The following is a 22,808-nucleotide window of genomic DNA, read 5'->3' on the forward strand; positions in this document are numbered from 1 at the left end:
GGAGCAAGATGGATCACAGGGAGAAACATGGGACATGGAATAACACAGAACATAGGAAACAACACAGGGACCACAGGGAGCAACACAGAACACAGAAAACAAGACAAGTGATGTGCAGACCACTCTAACACAGGACACGGAACGGTAGCACTGTGCTTCAGTTACTGGACCAGATCCAAGCCTGAGAGATGCAAATTCAAAGCCTGTCACAACAGTTAGGGAAATTAACTTCAAGAAATTACATAGAACTGCAACTAAAACAGTTAATATTGGTGATGGTAACCTTGAAACTACCATGGACTATGTGAGGTAAAGCCGCTGGCATGGGAACAACTCAGTCCAAGAGTCAGACAGTCACGAACACAGCATAAACAGCAGCACTCTCAGCGCATGAACCAAAAGCAAATCACTGCACCAGGAGAGTCAGAGATAGAAACAGGCCCTTTGGCCCAACTCATCCATGCTGACCAAGGCGTCTTCCTGAGCTAGTTCTATATCCCTCAGAACCTTTCCTATCCATGTACTTGTCCAAATGTCTTTTTAACATTCTAATTGTGCCCGCCTCTACCACTTCCTCTGGCAGCTCGTTCCACACACCCACCACTCTCTGTGTGGAAAACTTACCTGTCAGGTCCCCATTAAATCTTTCCCCTATCACCGTAAGCCTGTGCCCCCTAGTTTTAGACTCTCCTACCTTGGGAAAAAGACTATGAACTTATCGATGCCACTCATGATCTTATATACCTTGATAAGGTCACCCGTCAGCCTCCTTCACTCCAGGAGAAACAGTCCCAGCCTATCCGGTCTCTCCTTATAAATCCAGCCCTCCAGTCCTGGCAACACCCTGGTGAACCCTTCTGCAGAACTACACACAATGCTCCAAGTGTGGTCTCACTGCGACAAGGAAATAGTTGGGGGAATGGGATTGCTCCAAGATGCAGCATTGACTCAGTGGGATGAATGGCCTCTTCCTATGTCATCAGATATAAAAAATATGAACACATCAACCAAAGACTTTAGGGTGAGAGGGGAAAGACTGAAGAGGAATCTGAGGGGTAACTTTTTCACCCAGAGGGTGGTCTATACATGGAACGAGCTGCCAGAGGAAGTGGCTGAGCAAGGTACATTAACAACATTTGAAAGACATTTGGGCAGGTACATGGATAGGAAAGGTTTAGAGGGATATGGGCCAAATGTGGGCAAATGGGCATCTTGGTCAGCATGGGCCAGTTGGGCCGAAGGGTCTGTTACAGTGCTGTATAACTCTGACTCTAGTAACACAGGACACATGGATCTAAACAACATGAAACACACAGACAGAAAGAATGCAGGAATACAGACTGTTTCAACACAAGACACACAGACTGAAAGTATACATGGCAAGCAGACCAAAACACAGGACATGCAGACCAAAACACAGGACATGCAGACCAAAGCAACACAGACACAATATGCCCAAACAGTACATGACATCCAGAACTGAAACAACATGGACATGCAGACCTGAACACAGGACAAAGAGACCATCACAGAACACAACCTGCAGACTGCAGAAAATGTGACGTGTAGAACATCAGATGAAGAAACAATGCATGGAGGAATCCACACACGGAGCACTGCCCAAGTAACCGCAGCTGAGGAATACTTGCCGTGGAGCAGTGAGGTGAACACACTGGTGGAGTAAGGGTGCTCTCACTATCACTAGCACAAAGGCAGTGTACTCCACGAACGAGCTCCAGAACAAAACCACACCTTTAACCAAGCATCTCCAGTAAGTTCTAACTCTGGCATCTACCTGTCAAGGTGGGAAACTGCCCAGGTATGTCTGAGCAGAACAAATCCAATCCAGCTAATCCCTGCCCCATCAGTCTACTCTCAGTGTCTGCAGGTACCACAGCGATAGTGTGGTACTTACTCACCAAGAACCTGCTTGCCCAGTTTGGGCTTCACCGGGACCACTTAGTTCCAGCCGTCATCACAGCCTGGGTCCAAACAGCTGAATTCCAGAGGTGAGTCAAGAGTGAGTGCACCTAACATCAAGGCAATATTTGACTGAAAGTGGATCAATGAGCCTTGGGAACAATTGATGTGAATGGGTGCCAAGAGTAAAGTACTTCCCAGTGCTACAAAGTAAGACAGTGCGATTGTTGGAGATCTCAGGACATCAGTGCAGGAGTTCCTCAGCACAGTGTCCTGGGCACAACCATCTTCAGCTGCTTCATCAATCAGAAGCAAGCATATGTATTGCCGGCTTTCATTAGTCGGGGTATTGGGTTCAAGAGCCGCGAAGTGATGTTGCAGCTCTGTAGAACCCTGGTTAGTCCACACTTGGAGTATTGTGTTCAGTTCTGGTCACCTCATTACAGGAAGGATGTGGAAGCTTTAGAGAGGGTGCAGAGATTTACCAGGATGCTGCCTGGATTGGAGACCATGCCTTATGAGGATAGGTTGAGTGAGCTAGGGCTTTTCTCTTTGGAGAGAAGGAGGATGAGAGGTGACTATAGAGGTGCACAAGATGATACATTTTCCATCGGGTAGAAGATACAGGTGCCTGAAGGCACGTACCACCAGACATGACAGCTTCTACCCCACTGTGATAAGACTATTGAACGGTTCCTTTATACAATGAGATGGACTATGACCTCACGATCTACCTTGTTGTGACCTTGCACCTTATGGCACTGCACTTTCTCTGTAGCTGTGACACTTTACTCTGTACTGTTACTGTTTTTACCTGTACTACATCAATGCACTCTGTACTAACTCAATGTAACTGCACTGTGTAATGAATTGACCTGTACGAGAGGTTTGTAAGACAAGCTTTTCACTGTACCTCGGTACAAGTGACAATAATAAACCAATACCAATACCATGAGGCATAGATCGAGTGGACAGTCAGAGACGTTTTCCCAGGGTGACAATAGCTAACACGAGGGGACATAATTTTAAGGTGATTGGAGGAAGGTATAAGGGGAATCTCAGGGGTAAGTTTTTTACACAGAGAGTGGTGGGTGGGTGGAACACACTGCCGGCAGAGGTGGTGGAGGCAGATACATTGGGGATGTTTAAGGGATTCTTAATTAGACACATGAATGACAGAGAAATCGGAGGCTATGTGGGAGGGAAGGGTTAGGTAGATCTTAGAGTAGGATAAAATGTCAGCACAACATCGTGGGCCGAAGGGCCTGTACTGTGCTGTATTGTGCTGTGTTCTATGTTCTAGAAGGTCAGAAAAGGGAACACTCACTGACAATTGTATAATGTTCAATTCCATTCTCAAACCATCAGCAGTGCCTCTCCGACAGTGCAGCACTCCCTCAGTATTACCTCTCCAACAATGTGGTACTTCCTCCATCCCAACCCTCCAACAACACACCGCACCCTTGGACTGTCCCCCAACAACACACCGCACCTTCGGGACCGTCCCCCAACAATGCACCGCACCCTCGGGACCGTCCCCCCAACAACACACCGCACCCTCGGGACCGTCCCCCCAACAACACACCGCACCCTCGGGACTGTCCACCAACAACGCACCGCACCCTCGGACTGTCCCCCAACAACGCACCGCACCCTCGGACTGTCCCCCAACAACGCACCGCACCCTCGGACTGTCCCCCCAACAACGCACCGCACCCTCGGTACATAACTAGAGACGGTGCAGAAAAGATCCACAAGGATGTGGTGGGGCTAGAGGGCTGGAGTTATAAGGAGAGACTGGATAGGCTGGGACCGTATTCCTTGGCACACACGAGGCTGAGGGGTGACCCTGCAGAGGTTCATAAAATCATGAGGGGCATATATCAGGTGAGTGGTCACAGTCTTTTCCCCAGGGTAGGGGAGTGTAAAACTAGAGGGTACAAGTGGGTATGTGGAATGAGCTGCCAGAGCAGGTGCAGAGGTGGGTACAATTTTCATGAGCTGCTTTGGTGCTGAGGCAGGCAATTCAGAAACAAAACAGAAGGTGCTGGAAATGCTCAACAGGTCAGGCAGCATCACGGGAGAAAGAAACAGATGAAATGTTCAAGAGAAAGGTCATTGAGCTGAAACATTAACTCTCCACACATGCTGCCTGACCTCCTGAGAGTTTGCAGCATTTTTTTGTCCAACAGCTGCAACATTTTGCTTTTGGAACCCAGTGCTTAGTTCCATTTCACTCCCAAGGGGTGCTCCGTGTCACTGAGTCTGAAGTTGAATACCTAATAACTGCAGGTAGAACACTTACATGTAAACTGGGATGGTAGGTTAACACACCGTTGTCGCAGAGAGTGACGTATTTCTTCTTCCACTCTTTGTTGAGTGACTTCCCGCTCCGCTTCAGGAGAATTCCCTGCAGAACAACACACAGAGTCAGAACACCAGACAAAGGACACCAGGTCTCCTGCTGACACTGTAGGGACAGGCATAGGTCTCCCACGGCAACATCTCCCTTGTTTTACAGGGTTCAGTAAATGGAGAAATGGACAGGCAGGTCACAAACCCCAATAGGAAAGCATCGCGGTCAGCATGGACAAGTTGGGCCGAAGGGCCTGTTTCTATGGTGTACTGCTCGATGACTGACTGACTGACAGACATTCTGAGACCCTGAGCTCCATAGGCTGAAGGATCTTTACTGAGACTTCCACGATGCACTGTGATTGACAGGATTACAGCATGAGCATTGACACCAGGCTGCGTAGTCCAGGTGAGGGATGCGTAAATCACACTAACATTTTGTCACACTGCTCTTTGCAGAGAATCGGAATCAAAATCCATTCTGAGCACCACATGGCATGATGCTCACATAGAGTCAGAGTCACACTTCGGCGCAACTTGTCCATGCCGACCATGTTCCCCAGCGAGCTGGTCCCATCTGTCTGCGTGTGGCCCATAGCCCTCTGATCCTCTCCTGTCCATGAACTTATCTAGATGGCTTTTAAATGTTGCTAATGTGCCCGCCTCAACCACTATTTCTGGCAGCTCATTCCAAATACACACCACCTTTTGTGTGAAGAAGCTGCCCCAGATTTAAATCTCTCTCCTCTGATCTCAAACCTATGCCCTCTTGTTTTTAGCACCCCCTCCCTGGGAAAAAGGCTCAGTGCCTTCACCCTGTCTATGCCCCTCATGACCTTCCATAGGCACATGGGTAACCTCTCAGGACAAAGTGCTCAATGTAATACCAGTCTCCATGGATCAGTCGTTCATTAACTACAGGAACGCAAGGTAACACGGTATTCTAACTGGTGCACGGGAAGGTTGCACCAGCGGTGTTGAGATAAATCACCAGATGATCTGCGCTGTGGATTCACTGACCAAAGGGAATGGCCCACACCTCTGCCAATCCAGCAAAATGAAAACCCAAGTTGCTGAAAATATTCAGCAGGTCATTCAGCGTCTATGGAGAGAGAATCTGAGTGGTACTTTCAGGGTTACTGACTTCATCTTAAACAGAGTGTGAAGGTCAGAAATGTGGTAAGCATTGCAATTGGTTAGTTCTCATTCTAAAATTTGGGTTTAGTTTTCAAATTTATCTGAAACTGGCAGAAGTAGGTCTTTTGTCCACACAGCCGCACTGCCATTGATCGAGATCAGGCTGGTCTTAGTGCTATTTTCCTGCACTATCCTCACATCCCTCGATCCCCAGAAATCTACTGATTACTGTTCTGAGTGCAATCAATGACTGAACGACCACTACTCTCTAGGGTAGACAATTCCAAAGAGTAAAGAGATTTCTCTTCAGTCCTAAACAACTTATCCCTGATTCTGAGACCGTGTCCCCAAGTTCTGGACTCCTCCGCCTGGGGAAACACCCTCCCCACATCTGCCCCGTTGAGTCCTGTAAGACTTTTGTACACTTCAGTGACAGGATGCTCAACTTTTCCTCGGGGGCACGGTAGTGTCGAGGTTAGAGCAATGCTATTGCAGTGCCAGCAATTGGGGTTCAATTCCTGCCACTGTCAGTAAGGAGTTTGTACATTCTCCCCGTGTCTGCGTGGGCTTCCTCCGGGTGCTCCAGTTTCCTCCCACGTTCCATAGACGTATGGGTTAGTAGGTTAACGTGGGTGTAATTGGGCGGCACGGGCTCATTGGGCCGGAAGGGCCTGTTACTGTGCTGTATAAATAACATTTTATATAACAGATCTGCCACCCCGGGAACCTGTCTGGTGAACCTCTGCTGGACTCCCTCTGCACCAAACATACCCTCAAAATTCCAGGTTGGTCTCAATATAATTGTAGAAAGACATCCTTACCTTTGTACTCAAATTCTGCAGAATAAAAGCCATAAGACATAGGAGCAGAATTAGGTCAATTGACCCATCGAGTATGCTCCGCCATTCAATCATGGCTGATTTATTTTTCCCTCTCAACCCCATTCTCCGGCCTTCTCCTCATAAGCTTTGACACCCTTACTAATCAAGAACCTATCAACCTCCGCTTTAAATGTCTCCACAGTCGTCTGTGGCAATGAATTCCACAGATTCACCACCCTCTGGCTGAAGAAATTCCTCCTCATCTCTGTTATAAAGGGACGTCCTTCTATTCTGAGGCTGTGCCCTCTGGTCCTAGACTCTCCCACTACTGGAAACATCCTCTCCACGTCCACTCTGTCCAGGCCTTTCAATATTCAGTAGGTTTCAATGAGATCCCCCCCTCATCCTTCTAAACTCCAGTGAGTACAGGCCCAGAGACATCAAACACTCCTCATACATTAACCCTTTCATTCCCGGATTCACTCTCGTGAACCTCCTTTGGACCCCCTCCAACGCCAGCACATCCTTCCTTAGATATGGGGGCCCAAAACTGCTCACAATATTCCAAATGTGGTCTAACCAACGCCTTATAAAGCCTCAGCATTACATCCTTGTTTTTACATTCTAGTCTTCTTGAAATAAATGCTAACATTGCATTTGCCTTCCTTACTACTGACTCAACCTGCAAGTTAACCTTTAGGGAATCCTGCACTAGGACTCCCAAGTTCCTTTGCACATCCAATTTCTCAATTTGCTCCCTGTTTAGAAAATAGTCTACACCTCCATTCCTTTCACCAAAGTGCATGACTGTACACTTCCTTACGCTGTACTCCATCTGCCACTTCTTTGCTCATTCTCCCTACCTGTCTAAGTCCTTCTGCAGACTCCCTGCTTCCTCAATACTAGCCAACATAAGACAACATAACATATCATGGATAACAAAGAAGGTTGCTTAAAGATACACGGGACATGGATCACTGGAAATTTGGGCAGAGCAGCAGCAGATGGAACTTAATCCAGACAAGTGTGAGGTGATGCACTTTGGGAGGTCAAGTTCTGTTCGAACATGAAGAGTAAATGGCAGGGACCACAGGAGCGCTGATCTACAGAGACCTTGGGGTGTAACTCCATAACTCCCTGAAAGTGGTGACACAGGTGGAGAATGAAGAATGCATCTGGTATGCTTGCCTTCACAGGCTGAGACATCGAGTACAAGAGTTGGGATGTCACGTTGCAGCTGTACAGAACATTGGTCAGACGGCACTTGGAGTGTTGTGGACAGTTCTGGTCACCGCACTACAGGAGGGATGTGGTACGGACAGAGGGAGTGCAGGAGGGATTCACAGGGACGTTGCCTGCACTGGAGGGCTGTGGTTATCAGGAGAGACTGCAATAGGCTGGGTTTGTTCTCAGTGGGACATAGAAGGTTGAGGGGTGACCTTATAGTGGTTTACAAAATTATGAGGCATAGATAAAATAGATAATAGGAAACTTTTCCCATAACAGAGGTGTCAAAAACTAGAGGGCACAGGTTTAAGGTGAGAGGGGAGAAATTTAAAGGAGATCTGAGGGGTAAGTTTTTCCTACAGAGAGTGGTGGGTATATGGAATGAGCTGCCAGAGGAAGTGGTAGAGGCGGGTAGAATTACAATACTTAAAAGGCATTTGGATAGAAAGATACGGGCCTCGGGGGCTAATAGGACTAACACAGATAGGTATCAGGGTCAGCACGGACCAGGACGGCCATAAGGACCCATTTCTCTGATGTATTTTCTGTGATACCACTTGCTACTCAATTGCCTCTTGTATCTGCACGATAGCTTTCAGTGACGTGTGCAAGGACACCCTGGTCCCTTTCAACATTTCCCAATCTCTCACTATTTAAACAATATTCAGCTTTTCTGGTTATCCCACCGATGCAAACCTCGTGCTTCGCACTGTGTTCTGCCTGCTATGTTACTGCCCACTCACTTACCTTTTCTTTATGCCTTTGCATCCTTATCGCTACTCACACCCTCACTTCAGTTTCGTGCCGTCAGTTAACTTGAAACAAGATATTTGGTCCTCTCAACCAGATTGCTGAGTTAGGCTGTGAATAGTTGGGGCCAGGCACTGCTCCTTGCAGTAACCCACTAGTCACAACCTGACAACAGGAAGCACCTGTCTATTCCTACTTCATGTTTGATATTTGTTAACCAACCCCAACGCTAGTATATTTCCCCAGTTCCGTGTACTCCAGCCTGTCCACCAATCTCCTGTGTGGGTCCTTATCAAAACACTTCTGAAAATCCAAATCCACCACATCCAGGAGTTCTCCTTCATGTCTTTGGTTGGATACATTCTCAACCCTAACAACATTGTCAAAGATGATTTGACTTTCATGAATCCATTTTGACTCTGCTCAATCAAAGCAAATGGGACCAGCTTGGTGGGCAGTATGGACAGCATTGACAAGTTGGGCCAAAGGGCCTGTATCCATGCTGTATTACTCCATGGTTCTAATCCGATTATTATTTTCTGAGTGTCTTTACATCATATCCTTTATTATAGGTTCCAGCATTTTTCCTAATACTGTTACCAGGCTCATAGGTCACCAGTCCTCCACTTTCTCTCTCCCTCCTTTCTGAGGTTGTGGGATTACACTTGCGAACTTCCAATCTTCCAGAACCATTCCAGAATCTATAGAATTTTTTAATATGATAATCAGAGCATCCAATAATTCCACAGACACCTCTTTCAAAGCTCTGGGATGTAGATCATTAGGTACTTTGGATTTCTCAGTTTTCAGGCTCATTAACTTCTCAAATACTATTTCTTCACTAATACTTATCTTTTTATTTCCTTATTTGCACTGGACCTTTGGTTCTCCAATACTTCTGGAGACCTTAACATCAATTTACTTTACAACGTTAGTTAATAACAAACAACGGCCATGCAGTGGCAGTTAACGATGTGGTCACCCGGAACTGGTTCCCTGAATCTGTGATGATTACTGTCGGCAGAGATGAGTTGGTATTTGGGGACTTTGGGTGGGTGTAAAGGTGAGAAAAAGGCTTTGCAGTCTCTGCAACGGTCAGGAACTGGGTAAGCTAGGAAATTGGTGACGGGGAAACAGGTGTTACTTGACGTTAGTCCCCAGCCCCACTGAATGCACATCCTGAGTCACGTGGGAAGTCCAGGAGTCAGCTTTGTCCTGGGCAACCACAAGTGCAGGGACCAAATGTTCCCTGGATAAAACATTCCAGCAGGTGGTCATCCAACAGATGCAGAGGTTGCAGACAAAGAGGGAATGGGTGACCATGGAACAGGCGCAGAACCAGACCTGCATTCTGCAGTCTCCTGAGATTCTCTGAACATTGAGAAGGCAACAGTTCCTGAGGAGGTCAGGTCCACAGCGCTGAGGGTGACTCAGCTGCACGGGGTGGGGTCAGGTCCATAGCATTGAGGGTGACTCAGCTGCACAGGGTGGGGTCAGGGGGTCAGGTCCACAGCACTGAGGTGACTCAGCTGGACAGGATAGTCATAAGCCATATAAGTAACCTACCCTGGAGCCAGGGTCAAGGATGGCACAGCAGCTGCCAACCTTTGCGGAAGGACTGTGCACTGCCAGGAGTCATGGAGCAGCAGGCAGAAACCTTTGTCACATTTAAAATGTATGCAGAGGGGCACTGAGGAGGTATAACGTACCTCCAGCAGCTGGCGAGCAGGGTCCATTTTTGTACAGCATGGCACAATGGGCTCAATGGCCTGCTGTGTTACAAACACCAATGAATGCCAATACTGCAACAACAGGTCCGGCGATGAGTCACTTGCCTCTGGCCTGGTCCTGCAGCCACGTGTTGAGTGACTGGTTCCATGCGGTTTTGGCCAATGGTGGTTCTCGGGTGTTGAATGTCACAGACGGTGGGAGGTGCTTGGACTCTTGGCATTTTCCCGTTTTAGTTCTGAGCCAGCATCCACAGGCTCCTGCTTTTGTAATGGATCACAGCAGCTTCCCCGCCGAACACAGAGCTTTGTTGGGCAAATTATCAGCTCTAGGATGTACTACAGTCTACACAGGGGGGTAATGATATTAATGGCTACCTTTGATCCTGATACATTCTTCGTTTCATTGGATTATTGTGAAACAATGCTCCATTAATTGGATGAAACTGGCAAAAAGTAGTTGTTGTGTAAACTTTGATCCTTTGTGTGATGTGGTAATGCCCAGTGATTTAGTCTTCCAGTCCCACTTGTCTGAGGAAAACTCAGAGCTCTAATTAAATTAGACAGGATCAGTGGCTTTAATTTGTTTAGATCAATGAGATTTAAATACTTAAAGAGCTTTGGGCCTGACCCTGATGTGTCAGCGCAGAGCCCCCTGCAGCAGGATCCTGTACACTCTGAATGTATTCATGAGGTGCTGTACATGACTAATCCTTTGGCTTGTGTGTGATTCCAGGCATCCCAAGGGCAGAAATTGTTCATGTCCTCAGCTGAAATAGGATGGCCTTTTGACCTTAACTGCTGCAGCCAAGGAAAGAAGTGGGGGCAGTTCTATGGTGGGGATCAGGTGGAAGCGAAGGTTGGTGGAGGAACGATGCCCTCCCGTCACCAACCGAAACCTTCACCACATCCTGCTCCAGGGACCAACACTGGACTGGCCAAAGATGGCCAGGTCCTGGAACTCAACCAGTCCTGCTGCCCTGCTTCCTGTTCTACCATTCATGCCTTTAGCCAACTCAAAGCACCCTAAAACCCAAAAACTGCAAACACTGGGAGCCGGAAATTAAAACAGGAAATGCTGGAAGCACTCAGTATGTCAGGCAGCATCTGTGGAGAGAGAAGCAGGTAAAACTTCAGGCCTGTGACCGTCTGACTGGAAACATCTCTCTCTCCACACATCATGCTTTTGTCTGCCAAGTGTTCCAGCATTTTCTGTTTTAATTCAACACATTTCGTTTGCTTGGCATCTCAGAACAAGTCATGCAATGTGGAAGTGCAATACTCTTCCCAAAGCACACCGACTATCGTCCTGCACCCACTCCTTAACCCACCCAGCTTTACGTTACCTCCCTGCTGTCTCTCCCACCTTTACCCCAAACTATCACTGAAACCACAGCCTTGGCTTCAGAGTTCACACTCTCTCCCACACAGCCTCCCTGCTCAGAACACCACAGCCTTATTCATTAAAAAGGCCATAACCTGCACCTCTCCTTTACGCACCGCACTGTCCTCCTCCTCTGCTCCAGCCCCGCAAAGGTCCACCGCTGATCACACCGGCTCCCACAAAGTCTCCTCTAATATGTCGGCAAATCTCTTCTGGCCGCACCAAGTCTCCTCCATCCCACTTCCCCAACCAGCCAGCCGGCCCACGCAGATTCTGCTCTCCCTGAGCAATTTCCTTCCACTCAGTTCACTGGAGGACCGCCCACACTGGCGCTGGAGGACCGCCCACGTTGTCGCTGGAGGACCGCCCACGCTGGTGCTGGAGGACCGCCCACACTGGCACTGGAGGACCACTCACACTGGTGTTGGAGGACCGCCCACACTGGCGCTGGAGGGTCACCCACTGTTGCTGGAGGACCGCCCACACTGGCGCTGGACTGCCCACGCTGTCGCTGTAGGACCGCCCATCCTGTCACTGGAGGACCGCCCACACTGTCGCTGGAGGGCCACCCACACTGTCGCTGGAGGGCCGCCCACACTGTCGCTGGAGGGCCACCCACACTGGCACTGGAGGACCGCCCACACTGTCGCTTGAGGACCGCCCATCCTGTCACTGGTTCTGCCCCTCCACCTTCCCACGTCAGTGACTTCTCACAAACCTGACTCTGCAGGGACTAATGCAGAGATCCAGCAGTCAGGACCAAGAGCCAATGGCTGATTCGAGATCACACGGGAAACTTCTGCCTTTCTACAGAGCAGGGGTTGAGTAGGAGACAAGATGTTTGTTGTTTTGGAGTTGTAACGATATAAACTCATGGGATTATTCAATGGATGTTATTTCTACAGAGGAGCAATCCTGCCCCTCAGTGTTCAAACAGTGCCCAAAGTGAAGGACCGTAACTGTCCAAATGTTAGTCTCATTTTCCTTATCATCCTTCAAACACCATGTTTTTTAGATTTATTTTGACAACGTCATTGACAAAACAGCCAGACACTCAGAGATGGCGGACCCACTTTGGACGCCCAGCGATGGCGGACCCACTTTGGACGCCCAGCGATGGCGGACCCACTTTGGACGCCCAGCGATGGCAGACCCACTTTGGACACCCAGCGATGGTGGACCCACCTTGGAGAGGAGAAGAGTTCTCCCTTACATCCCTCAACCCTGCGGTTTGTGTGAGCTTCCTGTGCACGGTAGCTGCTTCCAACATCACAAACCTGAGACATTTCTCAAGTATTTCACTGGCTGTGAAGCATTCTGGGGCACGTGGAATGTGGAAAGTGCAGCAGAAACATAAGTAGTTTCAAGGGAAACCACGGCTGTTGTAGAGGCTGATGCTCTGGCAACAGAAGTGACTATTTACTGCTGGGAGCTTCAGAACTCGCAAGAAAATGGCTTGTTTACTTCCACCTATCAAATCCTTTCAATACACGTACTTCAATTAAATCACCCTCAAACTTCTCAGGAAAGTGCATTGTTAGTCCTCCCATTAACCCCTTGTGTCTGATGGGTGAATACATGTATCCTCACAAGCCAATCCCAAGGTGTGGTGCCCAGGAATGTTTACAGTTGAGGTATAATCAGCTTTATATAAACAGCCGTCCCTTTGTATTCCCAAATGGTGGTTCACTATTCCATTCCAACTGGACTACTATGCCGGAACAAAAGGTATGAACAAACTTTGCCAGCACTGCAACAACACAGCTCATTGTCACAATGCGATAGATGTGGAGAATTCCAACAGGATTCGAGCTCCTGACCAGCCACCCTCTCGCCACTGGCTGCTGCTATTTCTCAGAAAGAGCAAAATGCCTGACAAGTTCTAACTACTGAAGTTCATGTCACTAATTCAGGGCCGAATTAAAACTTCGTATTTCAGCCAAGTCCTTCAGGGGAGGAAAAGAAACTTGTATCAATCAAAATGAAAATTACCGCATGTTGCTCTATCCAGCAAAGCAGACAAACCATTCCTGAAAGACTGCACGTACAGTTCGGGAATTCACGGCCTGCTGCAGGGTGCTGGCTGCACTCAACAAGTTACACAAAGCTTCGATTTTAATTTTCCAAAATTCCCTGGATTCAGGGTGATCCCATTATACTGGAAAATAGTGTAAGCAAATTATTTATTCAAAAACAAGGGAAAGAGCTAGAAAATGCCAGCTCGTTAGCTTCTGTCACTGGGAAAATGTTAAAAGCTGTTATTAAAGACATTATAGCAGGCCATTTAGAAAAATTCACGGTGATCAGGCAAAATCAACAGTTTTGTGAAAAGGAAATCATGTTTGACCAATTTATGGGAGTTTTTTTGAAGAAGTAACACATGCTGTGGATAAGGGGACCAGCTGATGTAATACCGTTCTATTTCCAGAGGGCATCTGATAAGGTGTCAAGGTAAAAGTCATCACATCAATCTGAAAGAGCTGTAGATGCACCTTTTTGACCAGGTCTTGCCAGTCGCTCATGTAAAGTACCTGGGGACAGTTTTCTATACTTTAGGGCACTTTATAAAGACCTGCTGCTGTTGTTTTGTTGCTGCTTAGGTTGCAGCACAGAAACAGTGCAGTGGAATCCAAACAGCCCATGTCTAAGGTGTCATGAGCTAGTGAAGGAAAGAACAGGATGATAACACAGACAAATGTGTGGCTGGGGAAATGATGCAGGGGGCAGGGTTTCAAGTTCTTGGATCATTGGAGCCTTTTCTGGGGAAGGGGTGACCTGTACAAGAGGGATGGGTTGCACCTGAACTGGAGGGGAATCAATATCCTGCCAGGGAGGTTTGCTAATGCTACTGGGGAAGATTTAAACTCGCTTCACAGGGGGATGGGAACCGGAACAACAGGTCAGTAAGTGAGGGAACAGGCAGGAGGGCTGATGTCAGGGAATGTCGTATTAGGCAGAGTCCTGATAACAGATGTGATGGGACGAATGGTTTGAAGTGTTTGTACTTCAGTGCTCGGAGTATTATGGGCAAGAGGGATGAACTTAGAGCACGGATCAGTACATGGAACTATGATGTTGTGGCCATTACAGAGACTTGGTTGAGGGAGGGACAGGAATGGGTGATCGATGTACAAGGGTTTTGAAGTTTTAGGAAGAATAGAGAGGGGGGTAAAAGAGGGGGAGGAGTTGCAATGCTAATTAGAGATAATATATCAGCTTCACTCCGGGGAGACATAATGGAGGCTCAGATACAGAGTCCATATGGGTAGAACTCAGGAATAGGAAGGGTGCAATCACTCTCTTGGGGGTGTACTATAGACCTCCCAATAGCCAGCAGCACATTGAGGAACAGATATGCAAACAGATTATGGAAATGTGTAAAAAATTACAGGGTTGTGGTCATGGGAGACTTCAACTTCCCTGATATAAATTGGGACCTTTTTTAGTGCAAGGGGGTTAGATGGGGCAGAATGTGTTAGGTGTATCCAGGAGGGGTTCTTAATTCAATATGTTGACAGTCCAACAGAGGCTATTCTAGACCTGGTGTTGGGTAATGAGCCTGGCCAGGTGACTCACCTGTCAGTGGGTGAGCAATTGGGGAACAGTGACCACAGCTCATTAACTTTCAGGATAGCTATAGAGAAGGATAGGGATGGGGCGAGCGGGAGGGTTTTAAATTCGAGCAGGGCTAATTATGAAGGCAGAAGGCAGGAACTAGGTAGAGTAAACTGGGAACACCTTTTTGCTGGCAACTCCATGTCAAACATGTGGAAAGTATTTAAGGATCAAATACACAGGGAACAGGACAGGTATGTCCCGATTAGAAGGAAGGACATGAATGACAAAATAAGGGAACCTTGGATGTCCAGAGAAGTGATGAACTTAGTAAAGAAGAAAAAGGACAAATGTGTAGAACTTCAGAAGTTAGGATCAGACAGAGCACGTGAGGAGCTAGAGAAGCTAGAAATGAACTCAAGAAAGGAATTAGAAAAGCCAGGAGGGGCCATGAAAAATCCTTAGCAAGTAGAATTAAGGAGAATCCAAAGGCATTCTATACCTACGTCAGGAATAAGAGGATAACGAGGGAAAGGGTAGGACCAGTTAAGGATAAAGAAGGGAATCTATGTTTGGATGCAGAGGGTGTGGGTGAGGTTCTGAGTGAATATTTCTCTTCAGTATTTACCCAGGAAAGGGACATGCAGGACGTAGAAATTGGAACTGAGGGCGGAAACACGTTAGGGCATTTAGAGGTCAAGGAGGAGGTAGTGTTAGGTCTCCTAAATAGTATTAAGGTGGCTAAGCCCCCAGGGCCCGATGGGATATAGCCCAGGTTACTGAGGGAGGCGAGAGAGGAAATTGCTGGGGCCTTGACCAGTATCTTTGTGTCCTCTTTGACCACGGGTGAGGTCCCGGAGAACTGGCAAGTGGCTAATGTTGTTCCTCTATTTAAGAAAGGAACAAGAGAAAATCTGGGAAACTATAGACCGGTGAGTCTCAGGTCAGCTGTAGGGAAATTGCTGGAGAAAATTCTTAGAGATAGGATATACAAGCATCTGGAATCCAATGGCTTGATTAGGGAAAGCCAGCATGGCTTTGTGTGGGGCAACTCACGTCTTACTAAACTGGTTAAGTTTTTAACAGGGTGACGAGAGAGATTGATGAAGGTAGAGCTGTGGATGTCATCTATATGGACTTCAGTAAGGCATTTAGAACATAGAAAACCTACAGCACAGTTCAGGCCCTTCAGCCCACAAAGCTGTGCCGAACGTCCCTACCCCAGAAATTACTAGGCTTACCCATAGCCTTCTATTTTGCTCAGCTCCATGTACCTATCCAACAAGGTCCCACATAATCGGTTAATCAAGAAAGTTGGGATGCCTGGGGCCAGTGGAGAATTGGCTGTGTGGATCCAGAACTGGCTTGCTTGTAGAGGACAAAGGATGGTGGTTGAAGGGACTTATTCGGGCTGGAGGCCTGTGAGTAGCGGTGTTCCGCAGGGATCTGTGCTGGGACCTCTGCTGTTTGTGATGTACATAAATCGCCTGGATGAGTATGTTGATGGGTGGGTTAGTAAGTTTGCAGACGATACCAAGATTGGTGGAGTTGTGAATAGTGTAGAAGACCGGCGACGGATACAGCGTGATATAGATCAGCTGCAGATGTGGGCAGAGAAATGGCAGATGGAGTTTAACCCTGATAAGTGTGAGGTGTTGTACCTTGGTAGGACTAATGTCAAGAGGCAGTACACTCTTAAGGCAGTGTTAAAGAGCAGAGAGACCTTGGGGTGCAAGTCCATGACTCATTGAAAGTGGCTACACAGGTAGACAGGGTGGTTAAGAAGGCTTATGGAATGCTTGCTTTCATTAATCGAGGTATTGAGTATAGGAGTCAAGAAGTTATGATGCATCTCTATAGAACTCTGGTTAGGCCGCATTTAGAGTATTGCGTGTAATTCTGGTCACCTCACTATAGGAAGGATGGTGAGGCCTTAGAGAGGTGCAAATGAGGTTTAATAGGATGCTGCCTGGATTCGCATGCATGTGCTATCAGGAGAGGCTGGACAAACTTGGGCTCTTTTCTCTGGAGCGGCGGAGGCTGAGGGGTGATCTGTTGGAAGTGTATAAAATTATGAGGGGCACAGATAGGGTGGACAAGCAATATCTTTTTCCCATTATTGAGCGATCCAATACCAGAGGGCATGCATTTAAGGTGAGAGGGGGTAGGTTCAGAACAGATGTGAGGGGTACATTTTTTACTGAGAGAGTGGTGGATGACTGGAATGCGTTGCCTGATAGGGTGGTGGAGGCAAATTCATTGGGGGCATTTAAGAGGGGCTCAGATGGGCACGTAAATGAGAGGAAACTACAGGGATATGGGCATTCTGTAGGTAGGAGGGATTAGCTATGTCGACACAACATTGTGGGCCGAAGGGCCTGTTCTGTGTTGTACTGTTCTATGTTCTAAGTCAGATCTAACAGGTAGAGACGCTTTGAGGAAGGAGAGCAGAGTACAGGCTATAAAAGTAGTAAGGTGGATGGGCTAAAGTGCATTTACTTAAATGCGAGAAGCATCAGGAATAAGGGAGATGAACTGAGAGCTTGGTTAAGTACATGGGACTACGATATCGTGGCTATTACAGAGACATGGCTGACATCAGGGCAGGAATGGATATTGAATATTCCTGGTTTTCAGTGTTTTAAAAGGGATGGGGGGGTGGAGAAGAGGAGGAGGGGTGGCAATACTGGTCAGGGACACTGTTACAGCGGCAGAAAGGGTGGATAATGTAGAAGGATCCTCTAGAGTCAATATGGGTGGAAGTTAGGAACAAGAAAGGAGCAGTTACTCTACTGGGAGTATTCTATAGGCCCCCCGGTAGCAGTAGGGATACTGAGGAGCAGATTGGGAAGCAGATTTTGGAAAGATGTGAAAATAACAGGGTTATTATAATGGGAGACTTCAACTTTCCAAATATTGATTGGCACCTACTTAGTGCCAAAGGTTTAGACGGGGCGGAGCTTGTTAAGTGCGTACAGGACGGATTCCTGACACAGTATGTTGACAGGCTGACTAGAGGGAATGCCATATTAGATCTAGTTTTAGGTAATGAACTGGGTCAGGTGACAGATCTATCGGTGGGTGAGCATTTGGGGGACAGTGACCATTGCTCCATAACCTTTAGAATTGTCATGGACGGGGATAGGAGCAAAGAGGACGGGAAGATATTTATTTGGGGAAAGGCTAATTACGGGGCTATAAGGCGAGAACTAGAGAGTGTAAATTGGGATGACATTTTTGAGGGGAAATGTACCATAGAGATGTGGTCGATGTTCAGGGATCTTTTGCAGGATGTTAGGGATAAATTTTGTCCCGGTGAGGCAGAGAAGGAATGGCAGGGTGAAGGAACTGTGGGTGACAAGAGAGGTGGAACAACTAGTTAGGAAGAAGAGGGCAGCATACATAAGGTGTAAACAGCAAGGATCAGATAGGGCTCGTGAGGAATATAGAGTAGCAAGGAAGGAACTTAAGAAGGGGCTGAGGAGAGCGAGAAGGGGTCATGAAAAGGCTTTGGCGAGTAGGGTTAAGGAGAATCCCAAGGCTTTTTACTCGTACGTGAAGGGCAGAAGGACGGCTAGAGTAAAGGTAGGTCCAATTAAAGACAAAGGTGGGAGGATGTGCCTGGAAGCTGTGGAAGTGGGTGAGGTTCTCAATGAATACTTCTCTTCAGTATTCACCAAGGAGAGGGGTCTTGATGACGCTAAGGACAGTGTAGGTGAGGGTAATGTTCTAGAGTATGTAGATATTAAGAGAGAGGATGTGTTGGAGCTGTTAGAAAATATTAGGACAGATAAGTCCCCGGGGCCTGACGGAATATTCCCCAGGCTGCTTCATGAGGTGAGGGAGGAGATTGCTGAACCATTGGTTAGGATCTTTGAGTCCTCGTTGTCCACGGGGATGGTACCAGAGGATTGGAGGGTGGCGAATGTTGTCCCCTTGTTCAGAAAAGGTAGTAGGGATAGTCCAGGGAATTACAGACCAGTGAGCCTTACGTCTGTGGTGGGCAAGCTGTTGGAAAGGATGCTTAGAGATAGGATCTACGAGCATTTGGAGAAACATGGACTGATTAGGGATAGCCAGCATGGATTTGTGAAGGGAAGATCTTGCCTCACTAGCCTGATAGGGTTCTTTGAGGAGGTGACCAGGAAGATTGATGAAGGTAGCGCAGTAGATGTGGTCTACATTGATTTTAGTAAGGCATTTGACAAGGTTCCGCATGGTAGGCTTCTTCAGAAGGTCAGAGGGCCAAGGGATCCAGGGAGGCTTTGGCCGTGTGGATTCAGAATTGGCTTGCCTGTAGAAAGCAGAGGGTTGTGGTGGAGGGAGTGCATTCAGATTGGAGAGCTGTGACTAGTGGCGTCCCACAGGGTTCGGTTCTGGGACCTTTGCTTTTTGTGATAGGATGCAGAGCTGGGCTGACAAGTGGCAGATGGAGTTCAATCCAGAGAAGTGTGAGGTGGTACACTTTGGAAGGACAAACTCCAAGGCGGAAACTCCAAGGTAAATGGCAGGATTCTGGGCAGTGTAGAGGAGCAGAAGGATCTGGGGGTTCATATCCACAGATCACTGAAGGTTGCCACACAGGTGGATAGGGTGTTTAAGAAAGTTTATAGGATGTTAGCTTTCATAAATCGTGGGATTGAGTTTAAGAGCCGCAAAGTAATGATGCAGCTTTACAAGACTCTGGTTGGACCACACTTAGAATACTGTGTCCAGTTCTGGTCACCTCATCATAGGAAGGATGTGGAGGCATTGGAAAGGGTGCAGAGGAGATTTACCAGGATGCTGCCTGGATTGGAGAGTATGGATTATGAGGAGAGACTAAAGGAGCTAGGGCTTTACTCATTGGAGAGAAGGAGGATGAGGGGAGACATGATAGAGGTGTACAAAATATTGAGAGGAATAGATTGAGTGGACAACCAGCGCCTCTTTCCCAGGGCACCAATGCTCAATACAAGAGGGCATGGCTTTAAGGTAATGGGTGGGAAGTTCAAGGGAGACGTCAGAGGGAGGTTTTTCACCCAGGGAGTGGTCGGTGCACGGAATGTGCTGCCGGGGGTGGTGGTGGAGGCTGATACATCGGGCAAGTTCAAGAGATTGTTGGATAAGCATATGGAGGAATTTAAGATAGAGGGATATGTGGGAGGAAGGGGTTAAATAGTCTTAGGCGTGGTTTGAAGGTCAGCACAACATGGTGGGCCGAAGGGCCTGTATTGTGCTGTATTGTTCTATGTCAGCGTTAACATTTCTCATAATCCTAATCAACTTTACCTGCCCTGTTCCCATGTCCCTTCATCACATTCAATCAGAATCACCTCCAGTAACTTTGATGTGAGGTTCACCAGCCCGTAGTTCCCTGGCTTGTCCTTGCAGCCCTTCTTAAATAGAGGCACAACATTAGCCACCCTCCAGTCTTCCGGTACCTCACCAGGGGCTAAGGAAGATCACAAGACAAGAGAGCAGAAGTAAGCCATTCGGCCCATCGAGTCTGCTCCATGAGCTAAAGGAAAAAAAAAGAAAAAGAAACTATTCCTATCTAGCCCCAATTTCCAGCCTTAGCTCCATATCCCTTGATACCTTGACTAATTAGATATCTATCTATCTCCTCCTTAAACGCCTCCAATGATCGGGCTTCCACAGCTGTATGTGGCAAAGAATTCCATAAATTCACTACCCTCTGGCTAAAGAAATTTCTCCTCATCTCTGTTTTAAACCTGTACCCTCTAATTCTAAGACTGTGCCCTCTGGTCCTGGACTCACCCACCAAGGGAAACAGCTTGGCCACATCTACTCTGTCCAGTCCTTGCAATGTTCAAAAATGTTTCTATGAGATCCCCCTCTCATTCTTCTGTACTCCAGTGAGTACAGTCCAAGAGCCGACAAATGCTCATCATACGTAAGCCCTTTCATTCCGGGAATCATCCTCGTAAATCTCCTCTGAACTCTCTCCAACATCCAAGGTCTCTGCCAGGGCCCAGCAATTTCTTCCACCCTGTTGCCCCTTGTTCCATGCCCAGCTGCTGAAACAAGTCAGCCTTTCCAAGCATGATGCTGCTGTTGTGGGGTGAGGGGTTTACCGGGCTTTCCACTGCTTCAGGTGAACACAAAGATGGAACAGCATCACAGGAGGAGAGCGGACAGGATCAACAATCTGCTGGAGGAGCTATGGGAGAAAAGGAATTGTCGGCGTTTCATGTTGAAACCCTGCATCAGACTGCAGGGCAGATCCTGTGGGAGCGGACAGGATCCCTGGTGCTCTTCCTAATATTCGTCCCTCAATAACATCAGCAAAGCCCATGAGCTGGCTATTGGCAGGGTGGGATAACCACCTCATCTCACCTTCCCAAAAGTGGGCTTCAGGTACACACCCAGTAACTGCAACAACGTACTCTGCCTCTCTCACCCTTTCAGACAGGGGGCTCCAGACCTCACCGCCCTCTGGGGACCGGAACTGCGTGGCGTGCTTGAGCTGTGGTCAAACTGGTCCTGTACACAAGTTCCAGCACAACCTCCCTGTTCTCCAGTTCTGAGCCTTGGCTAATAAGAAGAAACAGGAGCAGGAGTCGGCCATCTGGCCCGTCGAGCCTGCTCCGCCGTTCAATAAGATCACGGCTGATCTGGCCGTGGACTCAGCTCCACCTACCTGCCTTTCCCCCATAATCCTTAATTCTCCCGCTATGCAACAATCTATCTAACTGTGTCTTAAATACATTTAATGAGGTCGCCTCTACTGCTTCCCTGGGCAGAGAATTCCACAGATTCACTGCTCTCTGGGAAAAGCAGTTCCTCCTCATCTCCGTCCTAAATCTATTGCCCCGAATTTTGAGGCAATGTCCCCAAGATATAAATAAATGAAAGCACTGCGCTTGTGACCTGTATCTGTGGACGTACACTTCTCCCTTCGCTGCTCAACGCCCTCCCATTCCCTGTCTGTTCCCTTGCCCTGTTTCACCTCCCCAAGTGCATCACCTCCCACTGTTCCCGATTCCATTCACCGATTTCCTCTGCAACTGACAGACCACCTCCATCCTCCTGTGGTCAGATGTTTTCGTCCTGAGTGTCAGGTGGGGCTCCAGGACAAGGGCAGCAGGTGGCCAGCGGGGAGGGGAGTTTAGAAACATAGAAAAACTACAGCACAATTCAGGCTCTTCGGCCCACAAAGCTGTACCAAACATGTCCCTACCCTAGAAAGTACTAGGCTTACCCATAGCCCTCTATTTTACTCAGCTCCATGTACCTATCCAACAGTCTCTTAAAAAACCCTATCGTATCCGCCTCCACCACCGTTTCCGGCAGCCCATTCCACACACTCACCACTCTCTGAGTAAAAAACTTACCCCTGACATCTCCTCTATACCTACTCCCCAGCACCTTAAACCTCTGTCCTCTCATGGCCACCATTTCAGCCCTGGGAAAAAGCCTCTGACTATCTACCCGATCAATGCCTCTCATCATCTTATACACCTCTATCAGGTCCCCCCTCATCCTCCATCTCTCCAAGGAGAAAAGGCAGAGTTCCCTCAACCTGCTTTCATAAGGCCTGCTCCGCATTCCAGGCAGCATCCTAGTAAATCTCCTCTGCACCCTCTCTATGGCTTCCACATCCTTCCTGTAGTGAGGTGACCAGAACTGAGCACACTACTCCAAGTGGGGTCTGACCAGGGATCTATATAGCTGCAACAGTACCTCTCGGCTCCTAAATTCAATTCCCCGATTGATGAAGGACAATCCACCATATGCCTTCTTAACCACAGAGTCAACCTGCGCAGCTGCTTTGAGCATCCTATGGACTCGGACCCCAAGATCCCTCTGATCCTCCACACTACCACGAGTCCTACCATTGATACTATATTCTGCCATCATATTTGACCTACCAAAATGAACCACTTCACACTTATCTGGGTTGAACTGCATCTGCCACTTCTCAGCCCA

At 47.9% G+C, this 22,808-nt stretch overlaps 1 protein-coding gene across 5 annotated transcripts in view; it reads right to left on the minus strand.

Moving 5' to 3' along the window:
• The window catches only part of agap3 (ArfGAP with GTPase domain, ankyrin repeat and PH domain 3), a 432,488-nt gene that overhangs the window by 112,726 nt on the left and 296,954 nt on the right, over positions 1–22,808 (minus strand). For all 5 annotated transcript variants that reach the window (XM_052023939.1, XM_052023938.1, XM_052023940.1 and 2 more), the window contains exon 10: positions 4,226–4,330. In XM_052023939.1, the coding sequence (XP_051879899.1) occupies positions 4,226–4,330 (105 nt within the window). The remainder of the gene's footprint in view (positions 1–4,225; positions 4,331–22,808) is intronic.

This window comes from Pristis pectinata, chromosome 9, assembly GCF_009764475.1.
Source record: "Pristis pectinata isolate sPriPec2 chromosome 9, sPriPec2.1.pri, whole genome shotgun sequence".
NCBI lineage: Eukaryota > Metazoa > Chordata > Chondrichthyes > Rhinopristiformes > Pristidae > Pristis > Pristis pectinata.